Genomic DNA, 15,137 nt, shown 5'->3' on the forward strand with positions numbered 1-15,137 from the left:
TCCTTTTTGTATACGGTTAAAATTATGATTAAAATATTGTTCGTATTATAATTTTTATTATTATTATTATTATTAATTTTTTAATGCAATAATGATTGTTATTTATGATTGTTATAATTTGCTATGTATAATCTAGTTACAATTTACTGTGCATAAATTACAATTTAGTAAAAGTATCTTGTTCAATATTTGTTTAAAAAGTCGATTTTGTGATGCAGTAACCATATATCATTGAGTTAATGATTTACATTCTTATAATTTATATGTATTTTTATGATTATGAGGCATAGTGTTACGTTCAGAGCAAGCAAGATTAAAGATTTATCATTTTAGACTTTGTGTTCATATGCGGTAGTTGTATATGTATGTTATACACATCTACACATATGTAAGTGTTTAGTGGACGCAAGAGTATAATAAAAAATTCACCAATTCCGGATTTTAAGTAACATGCATTAATTATATATATATATATATATATATATATATATATATATATATATATATATATATATATACATAGAATTCTAAGTATATTCTTCTTTATAATTGTCGCTACCGCTGATGGATGGGACACAGGAGAAGCCGACGCGATTGAAGTACTCTGGTTTATTACAACTACCCTACTGAAAATAATCGCGTGAGAAATCGCGCGAGTTCTCGCTTGAATAATCGCGCGAGTTCTCGCGCGATTACTCGCGATAGTTTATCAATTTTTAAACTACATGAATACTCGCGCGATTACTCGCGCGATATACGAATTTTTAATTTTGTTTATATTTATATTTTTATATTTGTGTTCTGGATAGGAAACAATATTACAATTCAAATGATTTATTACTATGCATATATACATATATACTATTTTTTTATTTATCTTTATATAATGCTGAGTACAAAATTATATTTACAATATTGTAATTTACATATATATACATATATACACAGAAATATTTATTAAGTAACACATAATGATCGTTATTAATAAAATAGTTGATTCGGCACTGCAATTATGTACATTTTAGTTTCTATTTCAATAAATACACAGGTTGCTGATATTTTGGTTGTATTAATACATAATTCGTTTGAAAATTCTAACACTTCTTGTACAAATGATGAATACTTATTGGGCTTTGTCTTAATTAGCTGACAAATAGTCAATTCTTGATTACTTTTATCGTTGATTAGGAAATATTTTATTTCTACGTATTCCCCAGTGTCAAGTTGTGCAAAGTAATTGCATGATCGAGCATTTTTTTTTTTTTTGAAGTCATAAACAAACATCCTTTATAAATAATTTTGTGAAAAACTCGTGCATCTTTTGATATACCAAATTTCTCAAGTGTTTCGTTATTGGCACTTTTTCCTTTACCTAAATAATTAATGCTAGATATTTTATATATATTCTTTCCCAATGGAGTTTTAACGTTTTCACAATATTGTACAACACTTTCATGACAAGTAGGATAAATACTGTTAGACAACATTTGTATTGCTCTTTGAATTTTGTCATATCTTGCTATTTGTAAGATAACACCCTTAGCACAATGAATGGCCTGCAGCAATTTACAATTTGCTGATTCAAAAGGATATGTCGAATGTGAATACAATGGCCCCCAATTGTACACACTCGTAGGCAAATGAAGTAACTGGTGTACATTATATGTTAATGAAGTTAAAGAGTACAGATCTTCGGCTTTCGATACAAATTCATGTAGCATTTCATTCGCTCGATTCAATTCAGTATACGTAATATTTGTTCCTAAGCATATGTGTAAAGCATCTACTAAAAGAGCCCAGTGTTTTAAAATCCTTGCATTATCCAAAACTGCACTTAAAACAGGAATACTATAGTACAAAAGCCAGTTTTCATATTCTCGAGCTTTCCAGTATTTTCTATTTTTTAGAGATCTTGTTAATCGACCTATTTGGTGAGGAGCACGGATTGCTTCAAGTAACTGATTAATATACTGGATATCGGCTTTTCTTAAATGTCTCAATATATATGTAGTAAATTGTTTTGCAACACCTGCTACATAGCAGTGCATGTAGTCAGGCGTAAAACCTTCTATAATATCAAACTTCTTCAGATTTAAAAGAGGAGAAGCAGTTACGATTCCAAAAACACGTTTACCTGTTTCAACTGCCTCTGCTGCATGTTTGATTGTAGTATCATGATCTCTATTTTTTGGTAATGGAATCCGAAAAGGATATCGCATGCTTCCTTGAAAATATTGCCCTTTATGTGTACACCAATCACAACCATATCTTGCATTAAATTGACTTGATCCATTCATTGGTGCTCTAGCTACAGTATCCACAGAAGCAACCAATGCAAAAATTTTCAGGTTACGTCGTTCATTTTTTATCATACAGGGTATACCCACACCCACTGTTGATAAATCATTTATCATATTTACGAATGCATCCAAGAAAACGCTCATTATTGGTTTATCTTTGCCAAACCATAGTCCAGCAGTGATCGCACTTTTCATTCTGCTCTGTATAGGAATCTCATTAAGAATCAAATATATAGGCCATATAGAATAAGTAGACGATTCGAAAACTGGTGCTCCGTCTGTGTTAAATATTACTGTAGCATACGAGTGGCGATCAGAATCTTTCAAACTTTGAACAAATTTTCTATACAGCACACCATCGTATATATCTTTTATATGATTTTTTTCATGCTCTCTTTCTTTTACAACATAATCATAATAATTTTCATTAGTTTCTATATAATCCTGTATTGCATTTGACGGATCAAATATAGCAAAATAACACTGACTTGATGGATTTGACATATTTACAGGTTTGTCACAATTTGCACAATTTACTACATAATTAAAATCTTGAAATGTTCCAATATAATTTGTACATGCAGGACATACCCCATGTAGTGTAATAATGTCATCATCAAACAATTTGTCAATTTTATATCGAGTTTGAGGTACTACAGCGCTGCCACATACTAGATTAATTAGTTTAAACAAATTAGAAATACCTGTCATTGATAAGGTGTTTGCTATTGAAAATTTCAATAACATCAGTAATAATTCAGCTTGGCTTTTTTGCACATTCAACGACAACACATTGAAGAATTCCTCATTATTTATAAGTTCTCGTATACTATTTGATGTTGACTTTGTACATGAAGGTAGTTGTAGTTCTTCATTATCACTTAATAAGTCACTCCAGGCAAAACTAGAATTATTCTGTAAATAAAAATTAATTAAATGAGACTATTAACATGTTTACTTAAAAATAAAAACAAATTCAAAAATAGAAATATCAATTATTCAGAACTTACATTAATCAGTAATTGTTGCTCCGATGTGATAGGATTTTGATTAGCCGATACAGACTCGTCTAATGCTAATGATATTACATCATTGTCCGTTTCATCCAATAAAACATGAGGATTACTTTGGTCACTTATATTCCTACTACTGCAAGACAGCAATTCGTTGTTTTGTAACTACAAAATCAATTACAAAATTAATGATATTAAAAAATTTATTGATACGTGTAGATTAATAATTATAAAACTATCTAACATACCTTCTCTCTTTTCAAAATTTTTTTAAGTTCACTTAAAGCTTATTTACTAAGTGGTACGTCTTTATCAAACAAATACTGTTTTCTTTTAGTTGCGGACATTCTTAATAAATTTTTTATCAGAATACTTTATTTATTACTATTGTACTACATTTACAATACAACTTTTATACAACTTATTAAACAATATTATTCTAATAAGTTTTTATTTATAATAAGTTTTTTATTTGTACACTTTCATAGGTTATCCATAGAAATATGTATACAACTATTATACGTGTGTATGTATATATGTAGTCTTATATATATATATATATATATATATATATATATATATATATATACATGTATATACAGGGTGACCCAATTTAAACGGGCACCGCTCATAACTCGTCAGGGACAGCCACAATCGAAAAAATGGTAGAGACCAAAGTTGTAGGATATCGAAGGGGCAACCCGATGGTGACCTTGGATTTGACCTTGAACGCGTTTTTCAAGGTCATTTGAAGGTCAACTTTGGATTTTTAAATAGGAACCCCATTCTTTTATTGCGGGAATGGAAAGAGCGGTAAATTTTACGTTCAGAATGGTATGTTCGGTTGCGGCACTGAAGGTCATCGCAAGGTCATGCAGCCAGAATGAAACCCCGCCTACGTAATTCCTCTAGCAACGCCAAATTAAAAAAATAATATTTTTGGCGGAAGGCCGAGTGTGAGACTCTTTCGACAATTTTCGGAGGCTATTTTTATTTTTGCAAATCGAAAGTTCGGGCGGCAGGTACGGCGCGGGGCCGGGGCGCCTGCTTGAAAATCATTCGTGAGTTAAGCGTCGTAGGGGAAGGTTCGACGGAGTCGCGGTGGCAAGACTGAGCGCGGGACTTATTTTAAAAGGCTTATTTCGGGAGCCATTTTTATTTTTCGCACATCAGGAGTTCGGGTAGGTAGGTGGCGACCACCTAGAGGAGTCATTCGCAAGTTAACCGTCGGAAGGGATCATTCGGGGAATAGCGAGACTTATGTTTGGACGCTAGCGAGGGCTCATTTGCGTCTTGGCCGCTGGACAGAGAACATCTAAGAAGGGATTTCATCTCGGATACAAAGTAAAAGTAAAGTTTGAAAAAAAATAATTTGACCTTGAAATGACCTTGTAGGACTGGCTCAAATTCGAGGTCACAATTCTCCCCCCCCCCCCTATACAACAACTTTGGTCTCTACCACTTTTTTTTAATTTGGCGTTGCTAGAGGAATTACGTAGGCGGGGTTTCATTCTGGCTGCAGGACATTGAGATGACCTTCAGTGCCGCAACCGAACATACCATTCTGAACGTAAAATTTACCGCTCTTTCCATTCCCGCAATAAAAGAATGGGGTTCCTATTTAAAAATCCAAAGTTGACCTTCAAATGACCTTGAAAAACGCGTTCAAGGTCAAATCCAAGGTCACCATCGGGTTGCTCCTTCGATATCCTACAACTTTGGTCTCTACCATTTTTTCGATTGTGGCTGTCCCTGACGAGTTATGAGCGGTGCCCGTTTAAATTGGGTCACCCTGTATAGAGCATAGATGTATACATTCTATTGCAGATATGTTCAGACGTATTCAAGTGCCTGTTCCTTATACGTATAAGACAAGGAAAATTCCGAGTTTTTAAATTTGTAAACGTGGCATTTGGACTGAGAGGTGAGCAATTTTATTAATGATGGAGCATTTACAACTTTAATCACATGCTTTGCAGATTTTTGGACTTCTGTTTGAGTTAATGAATGCTTTAGAAACGAGAACGGAATATATGTAAACCGTTTAACATATACTCCAAACCAAGCGACTGCAGCGCTCATGGAATATTGAACACACCTTTTATTATTATGACCCTAAGTATTTTTTAAGGTGGCAAACAATGTGACCATGTTATTATTATATCATATATAATGTATAACATCATAAACATCTCAAACGTTATAAACCTTAAATCTAAAACGTTAAATTTATAATAAACTTGAATCAAATTTATTATATTAATTTATAATATATAAAGCAAAGTATTATATGTATATATATCATATATTGAAAATGTTAAAAACGTTAAGTGCGTATTGTACACATGTGTAATTGCATAGTTTGAAAGAAAAAGTTTATTTGTGCATGGTGTACGTTTTATTTGAAAAAAAAATATAATCCTCTGAAGTAAATATTTATGCTAATCTGTAGCTATGGAATTCGCTTGGGTAAGATTCCATAAAAGTAAAGTAGAAACTTGTTTGAAAGTTTCTGATATTTCATCAAAAGTCATGCTACCTAATGGAGTACCACAAATTGTTCCCTTCCGTCCAAAAGATGAAAAGGATTTTGTTAGTGCAAAGGGGTTTTCGCTCAAGCAAATCCTGAAAATCACAAAAATGGAAATCCGATATTGTCAAGATTAGTTATTTTGTATTTGGGAGGTAAGCTATAACTTTTATGTATATAAATATAATAAGTTGTGTATTGCGTGTATGTTTACTTTTATGTTTATTAAAATTTATTTTTTTTTTGCAGTTACACAGGATGATATTGATTTGAAAAGAAAAGCTGACGGTGACGGAAGGAAAAGATTTGCTACTCCAAAATGTATTAACTCACAATCCAGTTTTGAAGATCCTTCTCAGTGCTCGGTAAATTTTTTATTTTAATATAGAATTTGTATTACACGTGTTTTTTTTTTATTCCTTGTTAATGATATTTTAGTTAAAAATAGTCAATTGGAATGATGATAAAATTACGAGCATTAAACTAAAACAAATTGAATATTTTATGACACCGCAAAGACATATGAAATTTCTAGTAATTAAAATAGTAGATTTGAATAACGTTTAAATTTGTTTTAATTAAAAGGTGGTCGGAGCCACGCTGATTAACTCACATTTTTTACCTTGTGCATTCTTGGCTTTTAAATAATAAATACACACATGCTTATCGCCTCGAAATTCTGTGTTTGAAGGTTGCCATTATTAAATATTATATTTGTGTAGTTATGCAATGAGAAATATGATAGGAATTACGATGGTTACAAGTGTATTGCATTTTATATGACATCTCATTAAGGTAGTACCTTCGTTAATTAAATACCTTTGAGATATCAATGAAATTTAATATATTGATTTCCATTGGTCCAAAAATCACTCAAAAATAAATTTTGTAAGGCCTGATGGGCACATGAAAAACAGCTATAAGCATTTTAATGTTTACTCATTTAAGGGGACAAACCACTTTTAAGGAGGTTGTAGCATTAGGGCAAAAAGTTAGGAAATTTATTAAAAATGTATATTATTGTTCTTAAAGTTACAAAGAATATTATAGTATTTTTTTAAATATCGGTCGCCGATAAAATTTCAGAGAAAATAGTCGTTCAATATTGCGTATTTAACACGGGCTCATATGACACTAGCATGATTCCGAGCAGTAATATTAAGATTACTTTTTACAAAAAGTTAAGATCAGATTGAAAAACGAGGACATAAATGTTCTCGTTATGTACTTTTAGATTATCCAAAGAAAAGTCTATGAAGCTGAATGTTTTAAAAAGATATTCACTGGGAAAAGCAAAAGTGTACACTATTCTAACCTCAAATCGTGACTTCCTAGTCATATGAGCAATTTATTAGTATAAAAAAGTTCTTTGAATGACGACCAAAACTATGACAACTGTTTTCTTTTATCGAAAAATTAATCAATAAGCTCAATAAACATTGTTTACTCACTACTGATAACATTTTTATAATATATTTTTTGCATTCATTCGTTTGACTTGGGAATACCACTAGAACCTCCTTAAATCATGATAAATTAAATTCGAATAAAATATTATTTAAATAAATTAAAATGAAAAGATATTTTGTATACTAATATAAGGTGTTATTACTTTCACTTTCACCGGATTTAATCTCCCTTTGCGTCTATCGTACCATAGTGACATTTCATATACTGTTTTAAATATTTAGGCACTGTCCACGCGATACCATGGCACCACATAGTATTAGAAAGAATTTATTAAAAACAAAAAAGTCACATTTAACCTCAAAATTTCTTCATTCATTTATGTATTAGTAAATATTATTATTAGTGTAACAACATGTTTAGATGACTTTTATATTTTTTAATTATTGTTTGTTTATAGCAAAACACATCACAAAGCAAAAAAATTAATAATGAAAGAGCCAAAAACGTTTTGAAGAGAATAGATAACTATTTCGAAGTACCACCATTTCGTGATCTTGAAGAAAATGATGTGACAGCAAATTCTGGTACTTCCTCAGTAATGAAAAGTGCAGTAGTAGTTTTAGAAAAATTGGCATCCGAAAATAATATGATAACCGATCAGCCATCCTCCCCAGAATCACCATCGCTACTTGCAACTCGAAAGAGAAAAATGTCAAAACCAGGCGATGTGAATTCAAAGCCACCACAGGTATCTGGTTCTTATGTCAAAGTACCACAATCCAAAAAACCAACTATATCACCGTCATCATCTGAATCAGAAACAGAATCATATGATTCACTGCGTCTCGACTTGTTTTCTAAATACAAGCAACCTCAAGAATCTTCAAATAATCCAGATGGTCAGTTATCACCAATTCAAAGCTTTTCACCTGAATCTCAAAAAAGTACACCACGAAGGAATACACCATCTCCAAACTTATCTGAAAATATATCACCTGGACACACACCACCACCTGGTCGACCTTTGTTTACGCCATCTCCTTCACGAAGTCAGGTGATACAACCACAAGATGCACCAGGTGAACGGCAGCCACCAGTGCGAAATAAGGTTAGGGATTCCCGAGATGCACCAGGTAATGTACCACAGCCACAAATACGAAATGAAATTGATGGAGAACCCCAAGACGCAGCAGATCAAGAACAGCTACCGATTCAAAATGAAGATATAATAGAAGTTCAAGATCCAGTAAATAGAGAGCAGCCTCGAAATGGACACCAGTCGTCACCTCAGAATGAACCAAGTATGTAAATGTAATTTAACATATTTTAAATTTATTATAATTGATATATTCAATTCATTACTCATGTAATTTGTATGTTTTCGTAGGGCCAAGGCGTATCAAGTATTATAAAATGACAGAATATGTCAAAAATTGCGTGGAATACTACGCTAAGAGAGGAGAACCTGGTAATCGAGAAATGCGGAGGCGATATAATATAGCATTTGGAAATGAGGTAAATTTTAATATTATATAATTATATAATAACAATTATTTATGCAATTTATTAATTAAATTTATATATTTTATAGCTGTACCTTGGAGAGGGTATATCTGTTAATTTACTGCAGTGGGAACTTTTGCAAAGGCATAAGCCACAATATTCCTGATAGAATTGGCTGTGCTTATTTGGGGAGAAAGGAATTTATGTAACAGAGCATTGGACTTGACCCGAGGGGTGGAGAATATTCCTAACAGGTCACCAGTGAAGTTAATTGAATAAGATATATTACGATTGCTAATAAGTATGCAGTAATTCATTTTCTTTGCAGGTTAAATAATTGATCATTTAATTTATCTTAAAAAATAGTCCATGAAATTATAATTAAATTAAATTAAATAATTATAATCAAATTAAGTTAAATAATTATAATTAAATTAAGTTAAACAATTTCATCGCCTATTTTTTAACAGAAAATTATCGATCAATTATTTAATCTCCTCTATTCATAATTTTAAATATCAATAACCATTACAAATAATGTTTTTTCTAGGCCTCTACAATGACTTTCTTAATAACCACGTTAAGTATCCAAGTGACGAGAAAGCATCTTATTTGCTACGGGCAACTCATGTTTTGAGACATAAAATAAGAGATCTGCGTGCTGCAGAGAAAAATAAATTTCAGCTACCAAATGTCAACGCTCAAAGACGTTTAAGATATAACGTCAGAGATTAATCTTATTTAACAGATTTTCTTTTTTAAAATGTCATCTGTATTCAGTTAAGTTTCATATTTTATAGGAGCTATTTAAATCAAAGTATATTATTTTGTTTCAAGATCAACTAGTCGAAGAAACGCTAGTCCTAGTAGAGATCACTACTAAAAATCAAAAATATAACATGAGTTCAGTCACATTTCTTACTTTCTAGTAGTGATTTCAATTAAAATATAAACTTTTTGTTTCGAGGTTCACTAGTCGAAGAACCCTAGTCAAAAATTGACGTTTTGTAAGTTTAGGATTACAAAAATGAAAAAATCACAATACTTTGATAGGCAGTTGGAGAACTGATTAAAATGATTAAAAATTATTTGAGCAGAGGCATTATTGTTAACCTAAATGGATTTTAGCATTTTTATCATTTTAATCGTTTCTTGTCCTTACCTGTTATCAAAGTATAATCATTAAAAGAATTTGTGATAAAATATTATCTTTACGTTTCCTTTACGTTCTTTATTTATGAATCATAAATTAAAAAAAATCAGTTCCGTATTAATTTAATGATAATTACAATAAAAAGGTTTTGTTCTACCTAAAATTCGAATATAACAATGAAATGTTAATTAGTGTTACATGTAAAATTAATAAAGTTACATTTTATATTACAACCAGAACATGATTTATTCTTAATGTCCCTCTGTTTCAGTACAATTTAATTAAATGCATTTTTCAATGTAAATAAAAAAAAAATTGTATATTTGTATATCGCGCGAGTAATCGCGCGAGTATTTGCGTCGTTCAAAAATCGATAAACTGTCGCGAGAAATCACGCGAGTTCTCGCGCGATTACTCACGCGATAATTTTCAGTAGGGTAACACTCTGAAGATTTTAGTCTAAACTCTAATATCACAGATGTGAGAGCGTGTGCTCTACTCGGCGGCCGAACCTAGAATGGCGACCGAGGGCGCGCTCCCCACTCGCCACAGCGTGGCGTCGGCCGGAAGGCGTTATGGCGCCGTCTTCGGCAGTAACCTCGCTAGTTGAAGTCGGGTCTTGGACGCAGCGTCTGTTTACGCTGGCAGCGCTGCTACCCAGCGCGTGTAGCCACACACACACACACACACACACACACACACACACACAAACACGCATATATATGATAAAAGCAATGTAAGTGACTTGCTGCTGTCAGCCATAGCAGGACAGTACAAATTTTGTTTACGACATGACAAAGTAGTGGTTGACAAAGACAAGCCTCTACCGTTTATAGGCTTATAGGATACGGGCTGTGCACAATAATATATTGTGATAATACCTGTGCGTTAAAAAAAAGGAGTATAAGAAAGTAACAGGATTACAAGATTCAAGAAGATAGAAGAAAGAGAAGGTTTAGCCAGAAAAAAGGTAAAAGGAAGTAGAGTAAAAACATTCTAAAAATTTAGTCTAGGCATGGTGTAGAGTTTGAGTGCAAAAAGTTGGTTCAAGAAAGTATGAAGTGTAATATAAGGTCACTTCGTATAAAACTAGTTAAAGTATGCGTATATATGTAGGTGCCCCACGTTAGGTGGCAGCACCTCCCGACTGCAGAGAGAGAGAGAGAGAGAGAGAGAGAGAGAGAGAGAGAGAGAGAGAGAGAGAGAGAGAGAGCAGCCATGCTGCGAGCGAGCGCCGACGCCGAGTAGTGTTCCGCAGACCACGGCACGAGTCGGTCGAGCTGAGAGAGAGAGAGAATAAAGTGATTGTTCAAGAGAAGAGTGTCCAGTCTCTAGCCCAGCCTAGACGTCCTCTTCCCACATTGGTGACCCCGACGCAGGCTTTCGACGACGAGTCAACGAGCGCTGACGAGAAGAAGAAACGCACATCTCGGCAAGTCTCTCCAGCCGCGGAGTCTTTGTCTCGCACGTCGCGGACAAAGACATTTTGCGATTGCGTCATTCTTCACGCACATCGCACACTCCCGTGTGCACGCTGGCACGCCGGTGCACACGCGGAGTACTATCGACAACCAAGTCGATCTCCTCGACACACGTCTTTTCGTGTCGAGGGCGGCAGCAATAAGTCCTAGCGACGCGCCGCCATTTTGAGCTATAGGCGCGCAGGCACGCCGGCGCGTATAGTCTCCCCGCAACTATACGGTGCACAACGTGGAAGCCCTCGCCGATGGACTAAATCCTCTGCGCGAAGCCACCGTCACCGGCGCCTTCTCATCGTCAAGGCCGTGACCTTTGGCGCTCTACAACAAAGGATTTGCGTGAAGCCATCGACACCGGCGCCTTTTGTCCACCCAACCAACTCCTCCTCATCGGCAGCAGTAGTGGCGGAATTGTAGCGTCGTGTGTGGCGAGACGTCCGAAAATCTCACACTCAGGTAATTTAGTGCGCGCGAGCGAAATTTCACCGAAAGCCGCCATCTTGGTTACGAAGCGGCTCTGATACCGAGAACTGTGTGTGCGAATCGCAACAGTTCGTCGAAGTGTCACGCATACGTTGCGTCAACGAATAGATTCAGTAAATCTATATATTTTTTTTTAGAATGCGTAATTAACACAAGTGTGTGATCTTCTTTTAGTTTCATAAGGCTTAGGGCACGTCAGGCCTCTCACGTGCAGACACGTTGCTTCCTTCTCCCGGACGTTGGTTCACGCAGAAGGAACAACAATCATCTCTAGTTGAGAGAGTCCTCTTACACACGCCGCAAGGTCAACTCAGCGCCGCGGCATATACAGGTTACAAACTTTAATTCCATAATCTTACGTTTCCTATCTAGGAACTTTGTGATTTCAATCATTTTCCTCTTTTATCAAATAAACAAACGACGATAATAAATAAATTCAAACAACAGGCTCCCTCGCAAACAGACGCTGTTGCTTCCTCCTCCCGGACGTTGGTTCACGCAGGAGGGACAACACGTCTTTTCCGAGAGCCACGTCGTTTGGCAACGCAGCGTAGCGTTAGCCTTTGCATTTGCACCTAGCAATAAGTTAATTTAGTTGGCGGTTGAACAAGTCTTTGCCTTGCTAATGTATGTATCTGCGAGTACACTTTAGTCTATTAATAATTTTGTACGGCTTGTTTCAACGTAGAGTTAGGCTGGTCGTTGCACCCCACCGTTTATGAGCGATAACGAGTCTAGCTTACAATTAAGGTCGGGCAAGCTAGTCCCCAAGACTTTCCTTCCTATTTCGCGTAATTCAAGGTCACTCAGAAGACCCGGGAAAATGTCGTTATTCCACTCTCCAGTCAAGACAACGAATACAAGTACCAGCAACGAAAGCACTCAGGATGCCACCACGAGCGACAGCCAACCAAGTATCTCTCCATCGCTCACCACCCACGTTAATTCGGGTTCATTACCGAGCACTTCGTCAAACACGATTTTTGACTACGTATAGGTAACAAATATGGCAACCGGCTTTGGCCTGCAACCCAACGGTACGGCAAACGCCTTTCAAGATGGCTTTCGCCAGCCACCTGGCACCATAGCAGGAGGCTTTGACTTCAGGGGAGTGAGCCAGCGATCAAATTTTCCAACTTCAACTTCGTACTTCTGGCCCTCAAGCACCACTAGCACCATTACCAGCTACACTGGTGCCACCAACAAAAATAGGCACTCAGACGGCCAGCGACGAGCGCCTAATGCCGACCAAATCCTGAAATCGAACGACCAGAAGATTGACAGCAAAATGGATGAATTTAAAAGGTACATGGAGGAATGCTTCGCCTCGTGGTCGCAGACGCAACCCACGGATCACGTCATTGAAAACAAGGCTGCAATGACAACGACCTTGACCTTCGCAAGCTCGTCACTGGCAACGACAACAACTGCTAGCACTACCTGCTATAGTTTTTCCAGCTGGACGCCCAACGTCTTCGGCAACATTCCCTCAACTGGTCACACCTTTCAGCCTGACCTGCCTTTTGCTTCACATAGCAATTCAGGAGCAGACTTCCAACAACGAAATCAGTTTCAAGGAAACTCCATGCTTGGACAGCCACACTGCCTTCCAACGGCACCAAGCACCAAGCATCTAGAATTCTGGAACTTCCACAAACACGATCCTCAAGGATGGTTCAAGCAATTGGAAGATCTGTTCTTGACTCAAAACGTCCATGACGACGAAGCCAACTTCATCGGCACACGCTTGAGTCAAGACATTCATCACGAGCTCCAGTACAAGATGAACACTCTTGTTAGAGGCTGCAAATATGAGGAACTAAAAAAAATTCTCACGGATAAATATGCTGAGACTCCGGAGCAACAATTAGACAGGCTTTTCAAAGGTCTGGAAATTGGTTGTAAGCGACCATCAGACTTCCTCGCTGAACTGCTCAGTCTAGCGCAGGACCGAGTGCCCAGAGATATAGCAATTTCGCTCTGGAAAAGCCGTCTTCCAGCACAAATACGACTGATGGTTTGGAACTACAAAGAAGAAGCAGAACTTGTCAAAAGCGCAGATATGGCCTTCGACATCCTTCAACAGTCACACAACATCAGTGCTTTGAAGGACAATAACCAGCCTGCCGCCTACCCGGTCGACAAGTTCGAACAACTATTAGCTGCACTTCAGAAGACAATCAATCCTGAACAGCAAGGTCGTTCTAGGCCAGACAAGCATCACAACAGGTCGCGTACTAATTCAAAGAATAGACGCGATTCGACCTAGGGCAGATCAAAATCCAAGCCGCGCTATTCCAACAACACAAACTTTTGCACCTTCCATCGGAAATTTAGCAAGGAAGCGCGTAATTGTCAGCTGCCGTGTGCTTGGAAACATGGCCCCGGTCAGGAATACAAGATAAGGCAGCCAAAAGAAACGGAAAAACAGGAAAACTAAAGAATCCTGCTGTCGAGGAGACTGACAGCCGGTCCAATCTCACCGCACGTCTCCACGTGAGAGACAATCTCTCAAATGAAGTCTTCCTGATAGACACCGGCGCGGACATTTCCGTAGTCCCCAAGCCAGACAATTGGCAAGGTAAGCCAGCTGACCTCAAGCTCTATGCGGTCAATGGCTCCACTATCAACATTTATGGCGTCAAACGTCGCGAGTTGGACGTTGGCCTACCATACAAAATCGCTTGGAACTTCACCATAGCGGATGTTCCGCATTCAATCATAGCAGCCGATCTTCTGAAGCATTACCATCTTCTGCCAGATCTCAAGCTCAAGAGACTGGTAGATGGAAATCAGTTTACGCACGCTCCCGCTTCCGTCAAGTCAGTGCAGCCAGTGCAAATTTCCTTTTTGGCTCCGAACCATAAATACGCACACATCGTGAACAAATATCCCCAAGTCTTTGGCCCCGACCAGTTCAGAATGGTCAAGAAAAGGGGAGTTTTTCACCACATTGTCACCAAGGGCCAGCCAGTCTCGCAGCGAGCCCGTCCTCTCGCTCCAGCGAAGCTCAAGGCAGCGAAGAAGGAATTTCGGAAATAGTGCGAGCTGGGCATCTGCCGGCCTTCCAACAGTGCATGGGCCAGTCCACTTCACATGACGCTGAAGAAAAACAACCAATGGCGTCCTTGCGGCGACTTTCGCAAATTAAATCTAATCACAGTCTCGGATCGTTATCCGATTCCGCACATGCATGATTGCATGACCTTCTGCCACGGCAAGAAGATTTTCTCGGCCCTAGACCTACGCCAAGCCTACCATCAAATC

The 15,137-nt window shown here is 36.9% G+C and overlaps 2 protein-coding genes across 2 annotated transcripts; one reads left to right on the forward strand and one right to left on the reverse strand.

The window, feature by feature from the left end:
- Nucleotides 1-954: 954 nt before the first annotated feature.
- Nucleotides 955-3,672, reverse strand: LOC107981521. The gene is made up of 3 exons (XM_031923978.1): nucleotides 3,562-3,672; nucleotides 3,311-3,478; nucleotides 955-3,215 (listed from the first exon to the last, which is right to left on the reverse strand). The coding sequence occupies exon 3, from the start codon at nucleotides 3,045-3,047 to the stop codon at nucleotides 1,203-1,205; it is 1,845 nt and encodes a 614-aa protein (XP_031779838.1). The 5' UTR covers nucleotides 3,048-3,215; nucleotides 3,311-3,478; nucleotides 3,562-3,672; the 3' UTR covers nucleotides 955-1,202.
- Nucleotides 3,673-5,106: 1,434 nt separating this feature from the next.
- LOC116416272 (probable serine/threonine-protein kinase samkC) lies at nucleotides 5,107-10,210 on the forward strand. The gene is made up of 6 exons (XM_032601490.1): nucleotides 5,107-5,998; nucleotides 6,093-6,208; nucleotides 7,711-8,554; nucleotides 8,641-8,768; nucleotides 8,845-9,057; nucleotides 9,307-10,210. Exons 3-5 carry the CDS (start codon nucleotides 7,852-7,854, stop codon nucleotides 8,920-8,922), a joined length of 909 nt encoding a protein of 302 aa, XP_032457381.1. The 5' UTR covers nucleotides 5,107-5,998; nucleotides 6,093-6,208; nucleotides 7,711-7,851; the 3' UTR covers nucleotides 8,923-9,057; nucleotides 9,307-10,210.
- Nucleotides 10,211-15,137: the final 4,927 nt, after the last annotated feature.

This window comes from Nasonia vitripennis, assembly GCF_009193385.2.
Source record: "Nasonia vitripennis strain AsymCx chromosome 2 unlocalized genomic scaffold, Nvit_psr_1.1 chr2_random0003, whole genome shotgun sequence".
Classification (NCBI taxonomy): Eukaryota; Metazoa; Arthropoda; class Insecta; order Hymenoptera; family Pteromalidae; genus Nasonia; species Nasonia vitripennis.